Genomic DNA, 13,276 nt, shown 5'->3' with positions numbered 1-13,276 from the left:
AATACATAATACTCGTAATTTTAATCTCACGTTAAATTCTTAGCCGTAATCGCTCGTAACTTTACAGTGTATTATAAAGATTTATAAATTATTTGTTTTAATTTGCTTTTTTTATTCATTATTTTTACGGCAAGCACTTTTCTCTTCCCCAATATCTTTTCAGCGGCCGGTGAAAACGGGAACTGCGTATATAGTTTAAAATTTCCTTTTGTGGGTGCTAAGAGCCACAAAGCGAAAGTTTAAAGCAAATGGTAAAAAAAAATGTCTGTTAGCAATCCAAAATAAATCGTCCTATTCCCAATAAACCCACAAAAGTCGTCATAATTTCTTGCAATTGTGGATATGAAAAAGAGAGAGAGAGGGAGAAAGTCAATACTTTAAAAAGAAAAAAAAACACAAGAACACAAACACACACACACAAATGATAATTTGACATCAGCTTTTTCCTTTCTTCCTTTTTTTCACGACAACAAGCATGATTCGATGTAACGTCATGTCGATATAACAAGGGGTAAACTTGGGAAGACTGTCAAGGTCGCGTATGTTATTTTTCTTGTTCTTGACACACAAATCCGAAGTGAGTTGTCTGCTGTTGAAGAACGGGCAGGTAACATACAAGACCATAAACTGAAAACAATAACTGTTTCCAATAGTACACGTATTCTAATACTGAATAAATACGTCGATTAAAGGATACTATCAATAAGTTATTTCCTTATTATACTGTTTCGGTTCTTATTAACATGAAACTTATACACTTCCAATAATGTTTTGTTAAAAAAAAATGGGATGGGATAGGATGGGATTCGATGTGGTGTCAAAATAATAAAATATCTACGAGTCCGCCACTCTATCCACCTAACCACAGAGGCTACGTTGTGTTTGTTCTTTTTTCTTAAGAAATAATCTTCATAACCATGGTGCGTATCGCTTCGAACCTTAACATAAGAGTTTTTCTGTTTAATTCTATATTTTCGTACGACATCTTAGTTACAGAAGCTAATTTATATTAGGGAGGCAATCTACACACTAGGTTTTAACCAATAAATGCAACATTTTAGTCCACTATCCAGTTTCTTGATCCATCTCGACTCCCCTACTGAATTCCCTCCGCAATCGTGCTGTGCTACTGAAAAATCCCTAGAAATCATCGTTGCCAGTATACACAAAACCGAGCATAATTTTGTTTTTTGTTTATATTTTTATTATTTTATTATATTTTTTTGAAATATCTCCTTAGGTGGATTGCTCTCTATTATCTCCACATACTAATAACTCAATTTTACCCATAAACGTAAGGAAAAAGAAATAAATGCGGAAAATCGTGAGTTACAGTATACGCGCAATTTTTTTTTGCGCGTGGGAGTACATTACTTACCTCCTACAGAGACTTTCGCTCTATTGATCCACTTTTCCTTTAGTAATTTATAACATTACAAGTCAAACGTTGAATTAAATTGTCTAAATATTAATGTCAAAATGGCATGCAAAGAGAGCGAAGAAACAGATTTGCTTTCATGTTATTAAAATTTAAAAAAAATGTCGTTAACACTTATTATTAGTACTTCTAAGTTCCTATCAGTAAGTAACTCAACTTAATAACCTTGTTTCCTTACAGCTTTATATTGCATTTATATTGATTGTTTTTTCAGACAAATTGGAATTAGTTGCAACACCTGATCAGAAAGACAAGGGATTATATTGCAATTGTCTATTAGGATGTGGCCAAAATTCACTTCTACAATCTGGTTACACTACGTACGTACTATTATTATTATCTTTAGTTAATACTTTCCTCCCTCCCCAGACATTATCCTCTTCTTTGTGCAGATTACTTTATTCTGAATTTACAGTCTTTATTCATTATCTCCCTCCAAATAATCATTTGTACTGCCACAATCATACATCATATTAGATACGTAAATTATATAATAGTTTATTTAAATTTTGTTTGCTGTACATTGCGGAGATTCAACAAATTGCATTAATATTTTTCTCCATATTATTTCGCTATCTAAAAACTTATTAAATACTTATATATATATATATGTGTGTGTGTGTGTAATCAATCGCTACAGAAAACATGAAGAGAATAATAATAGATCAACAGGATACAATTATAGATGCGTCATTTCTTACTTTATATAACTAATCATAGAACTGGAAGTAATTTCGAATGAAGATAGTATAAAAATATTATAAGTTCTTTTGATATTGCATTCTATAAGTGTACCATTATGTATAAAGTAAGATCAGTTTAAGTTTCTGAAATATAATTTTCTGTTTTAGAAGGCTATATGAATAAAATTCTAATTTCCTTTTCTAACCTTGTCACTACCACATTCCAGATTAACTGGGCATTATTTGTCATCTACGTAATCACATTTTTCATCGGACGTTGATCGAACATATCGTTCTCGAGATATTGCCTACACTGTTCCGAATAATTTTCGATAAATTACAGTTCCGAAAGCATTCGTTTATGCACACACATTTCTCTATTGTTTTCCGCCTAGATGTTCAGTTCCCAAAGTTCGTTATACATCAATTAAATAAATAAAACTTAGCTAAACGAAAATTAAACATCGGATGATCGAAACGATTTTCGCAATATCAAACTTCGTAGAATAAGCGTAATGATAGTTATATTCCCAATCGTATTATTTTACTAAACGTAACTGGAAACACTTACTGGTACTACCGGTCCACCACAGATTGAAAATGGTTTTCGGTAGCTAGAAACTGCTTGATTAATTAACTGAACTTCGAAAACATAAATCATCTCCACCAAAGTTATGGAAAATATCCTCCGTTAAACCTCAATCAAACTGGAAGTAGTTTGAATCACAACTTTCTGGTTTCAACGTTTGTAGCCATAGAACAAAAAAGTGATATATATATATATATATATATATATATATATATATATATATATATATATATATATATATCGTAAATTGTTTTTCTAGAGTTGGCTCTGAAGATGCAACCTGCATGTGCAATCCTCTTAGAATTGGAAGTGGTAAAACAAATGCCAGTATTTCTAGATTCAGTGCTCTTGTCAGAGAATGAAAATAGTACAAGAAGTGCTATGTAATATAGTTATAACCTTGGAATTCTGATTGCTTGAAATGTAATGCGTATAAGTGTCGTAATTCAGTTTTTAGTATACTTAACAAAATAGCAGTTGCAATAATTAGAATAGAAGAATAAATTATAAAATTGACAGCTAAATTGATTGTTGTATCAGTGATAATAAGTATGAAATAAACACGTTGGACAGCTATCTAAAGAAAAATTAAATTGTGTATAGTATTGTAATTAGTTTTAGAAAAAATATTATTAAAATTGAATTTTTAATTATACTGGTTCACTTTGATCAAAAAGAAATATGATGGAAAAAAATAATCAATTTACCGTAATCTAAGATAATAAATTGGAGTCAGGTTTGTGTTCTTAGGGAATATAGATTAGCCGAATTGGAGTATCACGCGATGCAAACAAAATTTTAAAAAATAAGTTTTTTAAAATAGGATATAGTACTGAAAACAATTTACAGAATTTGATACTTATTAAAATAATATGTTAATATTATCATCTGCAATAACCTTCTCAGTGTCATGAATGCTTTGGATTTAAGTACGATAAATGACATTTAAATTATTGATTGAAAACCTTCATTATCATTGAAAGAGGCTCAACCGTTGACATCTTTACCACGGACAATTTGTAGTCTTATCAGCAGTGAGCAAGAACCCTCTTGCTAGCAGGGACTGTAATATGTTGTAGGAAAAGCATATTACTTTAAAAAAAACATTTGCTGCCGGCGCCCTCAAAAATTAGCGGGGACTTGAGTAACTATAAACGCTTCGTGGTTGGAGGCAAGTGGCAGGGAAGCCATAAGTATTCTGAATGGAGACTTGCAGACTCGGGTAACATGAACCTGAATAGTAGTCGAAATAGGTGCATATGTTATACTTGTTTATGTGGCCTCCGAAATGAAATATATGTTCTTTATTGGTGGTTTCTGAATGTTACTAAGAATTGTGAAGAAGATTTTGTAATGAAAAAGCTTATAGAAATCCAATAAGTTATATGTGATTACAAGGATTTGTCTATTTAACACATGTGTAACGTATAATCTAAAAGATTTTTGGAGTTACATGTGGTGCTTGCTACTCTTTATTATAAATTCCCGATGTGGTTTGCTAAAATGGACTACTGATAAACAACATATAAACCTTATGTTTTGTTCAATTTAATTCTGAAATTATCAAATGAACTTTCAGCAGTTAAAACGGGATTGGTAGAATGCGAATGTTATCTGGTACTTCTAATGTGGAGAGAAGCTTTCGAGAACTCATATTGCTTTCAGTGCTATTGTGAAAGACTGTGTAATGTTCGAACTTTTTGCGCTAAGGTGGTCATTAATATATTATATCTTGATTATTAAAAATGGAATTTCATTTTTATGATTGGCACGACTCTACTGTGTTTTTTGGCAATTATCTTATCAACTTGTCTCTTTAGCGTACAACACTCTTAAGTATAAAACTTTTAAATTATTTTGCGTGGGTTTCTCACCCGTCACCTTCGGTGTGTTGCATTATTAAATCTAACTCGCCGGCGTAAAGTTCAGAATACTTATCTTTAAAAATACTTATCCGAGTGTTGAGCAACGAAGAAAGAGGCAATTTATACGAACTGTGCAGAAAAAATCGAAAGGAATTATCACCCTAAATATTGTTATTGGGACCCATTGAATACAAACTTTACGTTAATATAGCTGTAACCTTGCTGTTGGTAGCCGAAAGACTTGTGTTATTACGACAGTGTTAACCCTTAACTATTCTGGTAAAAAAAAGTCACATTTGTCGGCTGGTGGGGTATCTGGAAACTCCACATTAAAAATTACACTTTAAATCTTGTAGTAATAGTTTTATTTTGTGTAATGGTTACAGACATAATTACACACAATCAGGAGAAAGCTACAAATGATATTCCTTGCAAATTCTTGCAGTTGTAAAAAACAAAAACCTTACAAGGGACATCACTCAAGTGTCTGGCTCCGATTTCAATTATTATTTTCTCTCATGAGGACATGCATACATTATTTGTCATGACAGATATTTTTATTATTAAAATGAGGTGTCACATGCTATGGTTTTCATTTGTCAAAACTTCACTTTCATTCAAAATGGCCGATTTCAAGATGTCTTCTGTCAAATTACTCTTACCTTACCACTTCCCTCTAGGGCTAATATGTATTACTGAAGATTTTTTATTCACTTATTATCATTAATACGCGGGTTAGGAGCGGAGGTAAGGGACAGATAATGAACTGTGTTCACTTTTTTCTGTGTAACATGAATGGTCACTCTCAATGTTAAACTCACTATCCGTATTGGATTCAACGTCAGATTCTAGCTCGTTCTGATTTATGGTAGCGATTTCACCCTCATCTCAAGGCTTACTATTACCGAAACCTTTTGTAGTACTTTCAGTGTCAAGATACAACCTTTTATGTTTTTCTTTGAGAGCAAAAGTAAAATTTAATAAAGAAAATAAACTTCCGTAACTGTGCTCCTGGGAGATTTGTATACGCCAGCAAGGTGTTATTATTACCGATAGAATCATAAGGACGTTCAAACAGCATCATATTCACAAGTCCACTACAAAATGAAATTACGTTGAAAAACAGAAACATCTGCCGACAATAAGAAAATGTACATTGCTGGAAGGAGGCGCTGGGGTATTTAAATACCCCACCAACACAGTTAAGGGTTAACTTTCTTGCACGTTGCGGACACGTGAGAAAGGAAAGAAAAGTGGTGTTTTTTTTTTCATTATTCTATTGGACGCAGACCACAACTACTATTGAATCACTTTGCAAATGGAGATGCAGAAAATATAAATCAGTCCCTGATGATATGGATGAGTTCCACAACATGAAGTTACGTAAGGCAATCACATAGACTCGGATCACAGGTAGGTAATCCTTTTGTTACGCCTGGTAGTGCAGATAACTTGGAAGAACATAGGAGGTTGTTATCAACGGAGCTGACAGACGAACTAGTTAGTGGTTGTGCAAGGTCAGTTAACCGTGAAGCAGACATGAACAGTTTTCTTAGTAGTTGATGTAGAAATCAGCTGTTTCGTTCTTTCCATTTGGTTGATCAATCGGCGAATGTAGTCGATGAGAATAAATATTTGACAATCAATAAAGAAATGAATTGTAATAGTGGAAGTAGGAACCCTGTTGTTAATATGCAATCAATGCATAACGGTTCATATTTATTACATGGTTCTCAGTCATTCATGACTAACTTAGATAAACTTACCATAGGTGTAGCTGATAATACTTTTTGTAGTCTAAGTAATGAAATTAATATGTGCGATGGAAATGACGATATGTCACTGTTTCAATTTTTATTAAACGTTGAATCTTTAAATGAATTAAATATTTTTCCGTATGAATCCGTTGTAATGGTAGATTAGATAAGAATCACATAAAAGATATTGTGTTGAGTGGTCTCGATCCACGTCTTGTAAGAGATTTTCTGGAATTTGAGTACCGAGTTCATTAGAGTCTACTGAGAGTGAATTGCATTCTTATGTAATATATTTAAAGAATATAAATACGTACGAAATTATAAATATATTTTCTGTAGCTGAGGAGAAAGTAAAGAAGGCAGTTTTAAAAAAGCACATAGCTTGCTATGAGTGTTTTGGTCCACATTATGCTAGGAGATGCAATATAAAACGTACTTTGAATCTCTCGAAACGAATGAACAGCGCGACATTAGAACATAGGGAAAATGAAAATGTAGGAGGAGAAGTTAAGTTTAAAACAAGAAACTTACAAAAGAGACAACAAGAGATGGAAAAGTTAGTAAAGAGAAAATGTGTTTGGATAATGCAGAAAGTAAAAGCAGGAATAACAGTAATGAAGTTGTAGGGCAAAAAAGTGTTGCTACCTTTGTTAATGCTTTTATCTTAGGAAAAAGATTAGAAGGTTGTATAGACTCTTGTTCTACTATTAGTGTTATGGACGCAAAATATTTTGATCAATTTAATGTTAAACCTGCATGATTCGTTTACAGGTAGAGGAATTGACAATAAAGTAGTCAATTTTAACAAATCAATTACATTGCCTTTAACATTACTGAATAGGGTATATAAAGTTATTTTTTTCCTAGCCAATGAATTGAAACCTGCATTCTGTTATTAGTAAGTGAATATAACAGAAAGAATATATTTATTGAGATATTTACAAAATATATAATAACATATTGAAATTATAAGCAAGAAAGAACATTATGATCGGTTTTGTGTATCCTAGAGATCATGTTTTCTAGGGAATTTTGCAGTAGAAGAGTAAGATTGCGAATGAGAATTGAAAATTGCCAGTAAAACAATTGGGGCAAGGATCTAAAAAGTATAGTAAAATATTGAAATGATTTTTTTAACACCTAGAGTCTAGATTGTTTGCCAAATAAAAATTAGCTTTGTAACTAAGATATCGTACGTAAATGTACAAATAATCAGAAAAAAAACTTCTTGATGGTGGAAATGACACTCGCCAAGATATAAACGAAACCAAAAACCTAAAACAGAAGTCTCCGTAATTATGTGGTTAGAGTGGTGGACTAGAAATGTTTCTACTATTTTGACACAAGATCGAATCCCATTACATCCAATCGTTCTTTTACAAAACAGTTTAGAATGTGTATAACTTTCGTGTATAACAAGGATGTGAATAACACGGAAATAACTTAAGGATATTTTTCTTTAATCGAGGCTTTTATTCAGGATTACGATAGTATTGCTAATAGCGGATTTTTCAGCTTATGACCTTGTATGCTTATTTCTCCTTTCCCCGTTCTTGCGCAGCAGACCAACTTCGGCTAACTTCGGGCTTGTGTGAATCAGGAATAAAGAAAATATAAGCAACATGCAGCCTTTTCAATCTTAGCATTAAATATGGCCAAGAGCGAATGAAATAGAAAATATTGTTGTCATGAAAAATGGAGAATCTGATGTCAAGTTATTGTTATTCTAAATTCCTGCTTTTCAGAGTATTTACATTTCTTTGATTGGTAAGAGTCGTACAAACAAGTGGAAGGAAAACAATCAAACTCATAAGTTTGTTTAAGAAATAAAGAATGTTTTCTTTGAATACAACTAAATTATACAGACCTTCGTGCATGCAACGTGAATATTTCCAAAGGAAAGCATGTGGTAAAGCGGTCTACATTTAATTGTACAGTCGTGAGTTCCTCTCTCCCGTTTCAGTCAGATTCTAGTATGTAATAATATATTGATCAATACAGAAATAATTATATAATCGAATTTAATTAAAATAAATCAAATGTATGTAAATTCACACGTTCATTTTAGAACATAAGTAACTATTATATTAAAAACATAATATCTGAAATCTAGTTGGGGTTCGCAAAAGATTGGTATATTATATGTATGTACAATAGAAATTGCGAAAACATGAAAGCAATAAAACTTAATAAAGTGTATTTGTCTGCAACTATTTGTCATACTGCGGATACATATCAACATTATAAAATCGACGTTCTTGAAAAACAGTCAGATGTATAAGTAGAATATGTAGAAATAAAAAAAGAACGTCCGAAATCGGATCGTGGTTCCAGATTATAAGTTCATTACTACTAAAGCCATCTCCACTTGACGTTCAAGGTCCTTTCAAGAAACTTTCAGATACTCACTTTTGCTGTAAAAAGAAAGGCAGAAGTTCTTTCAATATTTTTCACTCAAGTATATTGAAGATTTTTATACGTACGTGGTGAGGTTTTGGTTGTTTTCTCTCTCTATCTCTGTCTTCTCTCTCTTTCTCAACTTTATATATGCATGTGTGTATGCGATTGTGTGAGTGTTTCAGCTCTTTCGAAACTTTAAGAATTGAAGAGTGTAACATTAAAGAAATAAATTTAAATATGAGAGAAATTTGCTTATATTATCATTATCTTATTGAAATCTTAAAAAATATATGTATGTATTGAAAGGAGATTTCTCATAATAAGTAAAGAAATAATTTATACTAACTAAAATGCTCTGTGAAAGCAAAACTAAGTTAAATGCATCTGGTTATAATTCTTATGAAGGAACATTAAATTTTAATTAAGTGTTTAATACAAAAGCGGTCACAAATTGAATACAATAGAGAAATCATGAATTGAAATAACTGTAATCCTGTCTCGGAGGAAGACCTCCGCACACTGAATTTCTCTCTATTGTTTTGAAGAGGGATTGAATCTACTGTAGAACATTATAAAGATTCAGACTTTTTCTGTTGTCAATTGACTTGACTACTCAGAGATACAGACGATAACCTAGGTACTGAGCAATCTGTCGCTATTGACGTTTCTAACCGTTCTGACTATTTGTTTGTTTTTTGTTGAATTTATATATAATCTTTGTTTTTGCCTTTCATCTCTATGAGATCCTTACTTGTGTTTCTGGTTTGAGTTTGTCACTTTCATTTTCTGGTTCCACTTTCTTGAAAGTGAATTTACGTGTTTATGGAAACCTAGCCTGTTGATTTTGTTTGCAAATACAACAATTTTAATGTATATAGATGTGTCTAACACACTGGGTAATGCCGGCTTTTCTCACAATATAAAAGGGCGAAGAACTGAACGCCTACTGTAAGAAAACAAGATCTATATGCTTTTTAGTCATCTTCGTATTCTAAGAGGCAGAATAGGTTTTACCTGTATCTAAAATATGCCAGAAGAAGCAAAAATTTTAAAATAATACTTGTACTTCAGCACACTACACCATCAACTGGATATTGATTCCAGTTCATATTCATAACACAATGCATCACTCAAAATCTTTCTCGCAAAATTAGGTCTTTCCTATGTATTTCGACCTTCTGATTTCGAAAATGTCGCTCGAAAGATCTTATGAACCACTGCTTTGACACAAATCGTATACTTTGCCAACATTGATAACACATATTGAAGTATTACACATATATCTGGAACATGAATCATGCTGAAGTAGAATATTAGTTTGTTACAACAAATACTGAAATATGCCCACAGTGAACACATACATATAGAGAATGTGCTACAGAATATGCATTAAGATCATTCATTCCAGTCTTTCTTGTGGGTATAAAGTAGCTCCTGCTTTTCCTCTCATGCGGAATTTCCGGGTGCTATGTTAAAGCCTCCAGAAGTAGTCGTTCAAGATTCAAACATCCCAAGTGCCCTGGTATCGTTGTTCCACGTCCTTGATATCCTGATGGATTACTTCATCCTGTTCTTCACAAGAACACCCAGATTTCGAGGTAAAATCTCAAGATGCGAATGTAAACAATGTATCTTGAAATTCATTAAGCATCCAGCCATTTCGACGTTTGTCAACATGTTCTCAACTATGTCGATATAATCTAGGCTACGATTGTTTTGAACCATACAGTTAAGGCAGTCCAGGCTTCTAACTCCAGGGTTTTCTTTAAATGAAGGGAACCTTCTTTCAGAATTAGTTTACGAATATCCGGACAAGTAAACTCACCTTATTTGAACTTGGTATCTGACAGATTGGTGAATAGAGTTGCTACAGAATTATTTGACAGTTGCCACACTTAGGTAATGCCTTGACAAACTGCTTCATTATGGCAAATTTGATGTGCAGAGGTAGCAAGAGTATTCTGTCTCTTTTCCCTAGAGAGTCACACTTGATATTTCTGTCCCCTGGAATCAATTCCAACCTTCAGAACATCTAATTTTGCTCAAAATGCTTGTCACGAGCCCGATTGTTCCATTCATAGATGAAACAAGCGAACTTTATATATCCTAATTGTTGTTCTAGAAGTACCTAACGTTGTCAAATCACTACACAACATCCAATTATGATCTTCATAATGTATGGTAGTAAGAAGCACCTTCATGTTGCCAAGGCTTCGTTTAGGTGCACACAAGTGCCGACGGATATTCAGGAACACATATTACCATTGTGCAGCAGAACTGCCTTCAGGTTTTTTTAGATATGCCGATAAATATTCTCTAGTCATCTGGCGCTTACAGAATGTTCAGCTGACCCATCAAACCCTGTACATCACTGCAGAACACTAACGAGTCCTTTTGAGCAAAATGTCTTTTACCCAGTCTTAACCCTAAGAGTTCAGATATGTCCTATGTCAGTCTCAGATCACCGACTAAATCATTTAGATCTGACTAAGTGAACAGAATACTGCCCTCATCTATGCCTTCTTTAAACTCAGCATCATCCGTCTTCCGTATCTATGTTATCACTGTCGTTCCGTATCTAATGACTGCGCAGGTGATGGTATAGGGATATCCGGGATACGTGGAACACGACGAATAGCTGAGCGAATGCTGTTTGGATACTTCGTAGTCCTTTTGTTTTTCTTGTTGAAACCACGAACCTTACAAGAGCAGAAGTTGAAGTCGTTGTTATGATTCTGTTGCTACCGCCATATCTTAAGGATGCCAAATCGTAATGGCTTATTTTTTCCTGACAACCACCGTCGTAAATCTTCTATACACGCAACCTATGGTGCCCATGGTCTGTTAGTGTCCCCAAGTTTCACTCCGAGATAGACATGGTGGATGTTCTTTACGAAATCGGTAATATTTCTTCAACCTTTCTTCACCACAACTATAACAAAAATGTTAGGAGAGTTTAGATAGCCTTGGGTAGACGTTGTAAACTAACATGTACTTCCTTCCTCAAACAACACAATGACGAACGGGAAATGCCATTTCCTATGTGACAGTTTGCTGTGTGCCGTTAGGGGCTCAACTGTTGCACAGTTGAAAGCGATCCGCCACTTCTGAGCTTCATATGGTGTTTTCGAATATAATATCATTATATTGCTTTGTCATCAATTGCAAATGTAACCTATTTGTGCTAAAACAGCAGGTGTAACGATATTTTGAGTGTCATTTTCGAATTTAGGAGATCGAAATACAGAAATAACGCCCACAATTTTAAATAAAGTTTTCCTGACCTTGAAATTTGTTGTATTTTGTAATTAGTGAAGTGTTACTTCGAGGAATGTTCTCACTGAAGCGTTCGCTAAGGAAATTGAAAAAATGAAGCAAGGATGATGGAAGGCAATCATATTGTGCATGTCTGAGGAATAAGATCAGTTCTAGGGATTGTGGCCTTCATTCAGTGGTCACTTTGCGAAACTACATCTGTACATCGTAACTATTCGCTGATCATGATAGCCCAAAACACTAGGGAGGGAAGGAATACATTTATATTCTCGAACCAAATACCATCATCGTTATCCTGGGAGCGTGCACTGGTAGGCAGCATCTGTCTTCCAGATATGAGATAGTGAGCGAGGACTGCAGATGTTTCCACAAAAGAATGCTGGACTTCTTGCTTTGTTGTTCTCAGCATTAATATGCGGGTCGGCATTAAGCAACTATATCCAGAGGCGGTTGTTTCTGCAGCCATAGCCATGTAAGTGGTAGCAGGAATGAACACCGGACAGCATGCCTCAATGTCATCTGGACCTCGTATTATCTGCTGCAATGAACATCGACTTTTGTCCACCAGCGTGATGAACTGAAGAGTGGGCTCAGCAACATCTGCAAGTGTGGTGGAGTCTGCTGCAATCACTCGGGCTTGTCACCTTTAGAAGTATTGGGTGTGCGATGAACTTGGGCTTCTCTGCAGGAATACTAGTGTCAAACTAGGGTGGATATATTCCAACGGCTTCTGGAATCACGACGTCTGTCTGGCCAAAGTGTCATCTCGCATCTTCCTGAATCATGTATTGCATCAAACACTCATTCATTAAGTCAGCGGAAGGAAGTATTTTGGTGTAGGGAATTTTATATTACGTGGGGATACAGGGTGTTTAATCTAAATTTAGTTAATCAATAGTAACACAAGTGCCATGAAGAAGGAAAAAGAAAGAAGTGATTTATTGAAACGGAATTTTCACAGCCTGTGTAAATTTGGGAATGTAAATTTGTATTACGCTTAAATTAGTAAGTATATCGTAGAGAGCGATGAGGTTCTGCTTAAAAGTTTTGTCCTGAAACGCTTAAGTGCAATGTTCATGAACACGTATTGACTCTTGACATTGAAGATCACGGTATCTGAATGCGAAGTTGAAAGTGGTCTTAACACTGAACACTATCTAAGAGATATTAGAGTACCGGAATGCAAAGCTACGAAACTATCAGGAAGGGAGGGAGGGAGAGTATACTTGTAACACCAGGAAACGTCACGCTTTGGAGGAGAAATGTGC

The 13,276-nt window shown here is 34.2% G+C and overlaps 1 protein-coding gene across 1 annotated transcript in view; it reads left to right on the top strand.

Annotated features, from left to right (window-relative positions):
• The window catches only part of LOC145689265 (uncharacterized), a 50,218-nt gene that overhangs the window by 24,220 nt on the left and 12,722 nt on the right, over positions 1–13,276 (top strand). The window contains exon 4 of the mRNA XM_081763401.1: positions 1,653–1,758. Coding sequence (XP_081619527.1) covers positions 1,653–1,758 — 106 coding nt within the window. The remainder of the gene's footprint in view (positions 1–1,652; positions 1,759–13,276) is intronic.

This window comes from Thermobia domestica, chromosome 7 (assembly GCF_964235325.1).
Source record: "Thermobia domestica chromosome 7, izTheDome1.hap1.1, whole genome shotgun sequence".
Classification (NCBI taxonomy): domain Eukaryota; kingdom Metazoa; phylum Arthropoda; class Insecta; order Zygentoma; family Lepismatidae; genus Thermobia; species Thermobia domestica.
The sequence above is the reverse complement of the archived record's forward strand: the minus strand, read 5'-3'. Positions and strand labels throughout refer to the sequence as shown.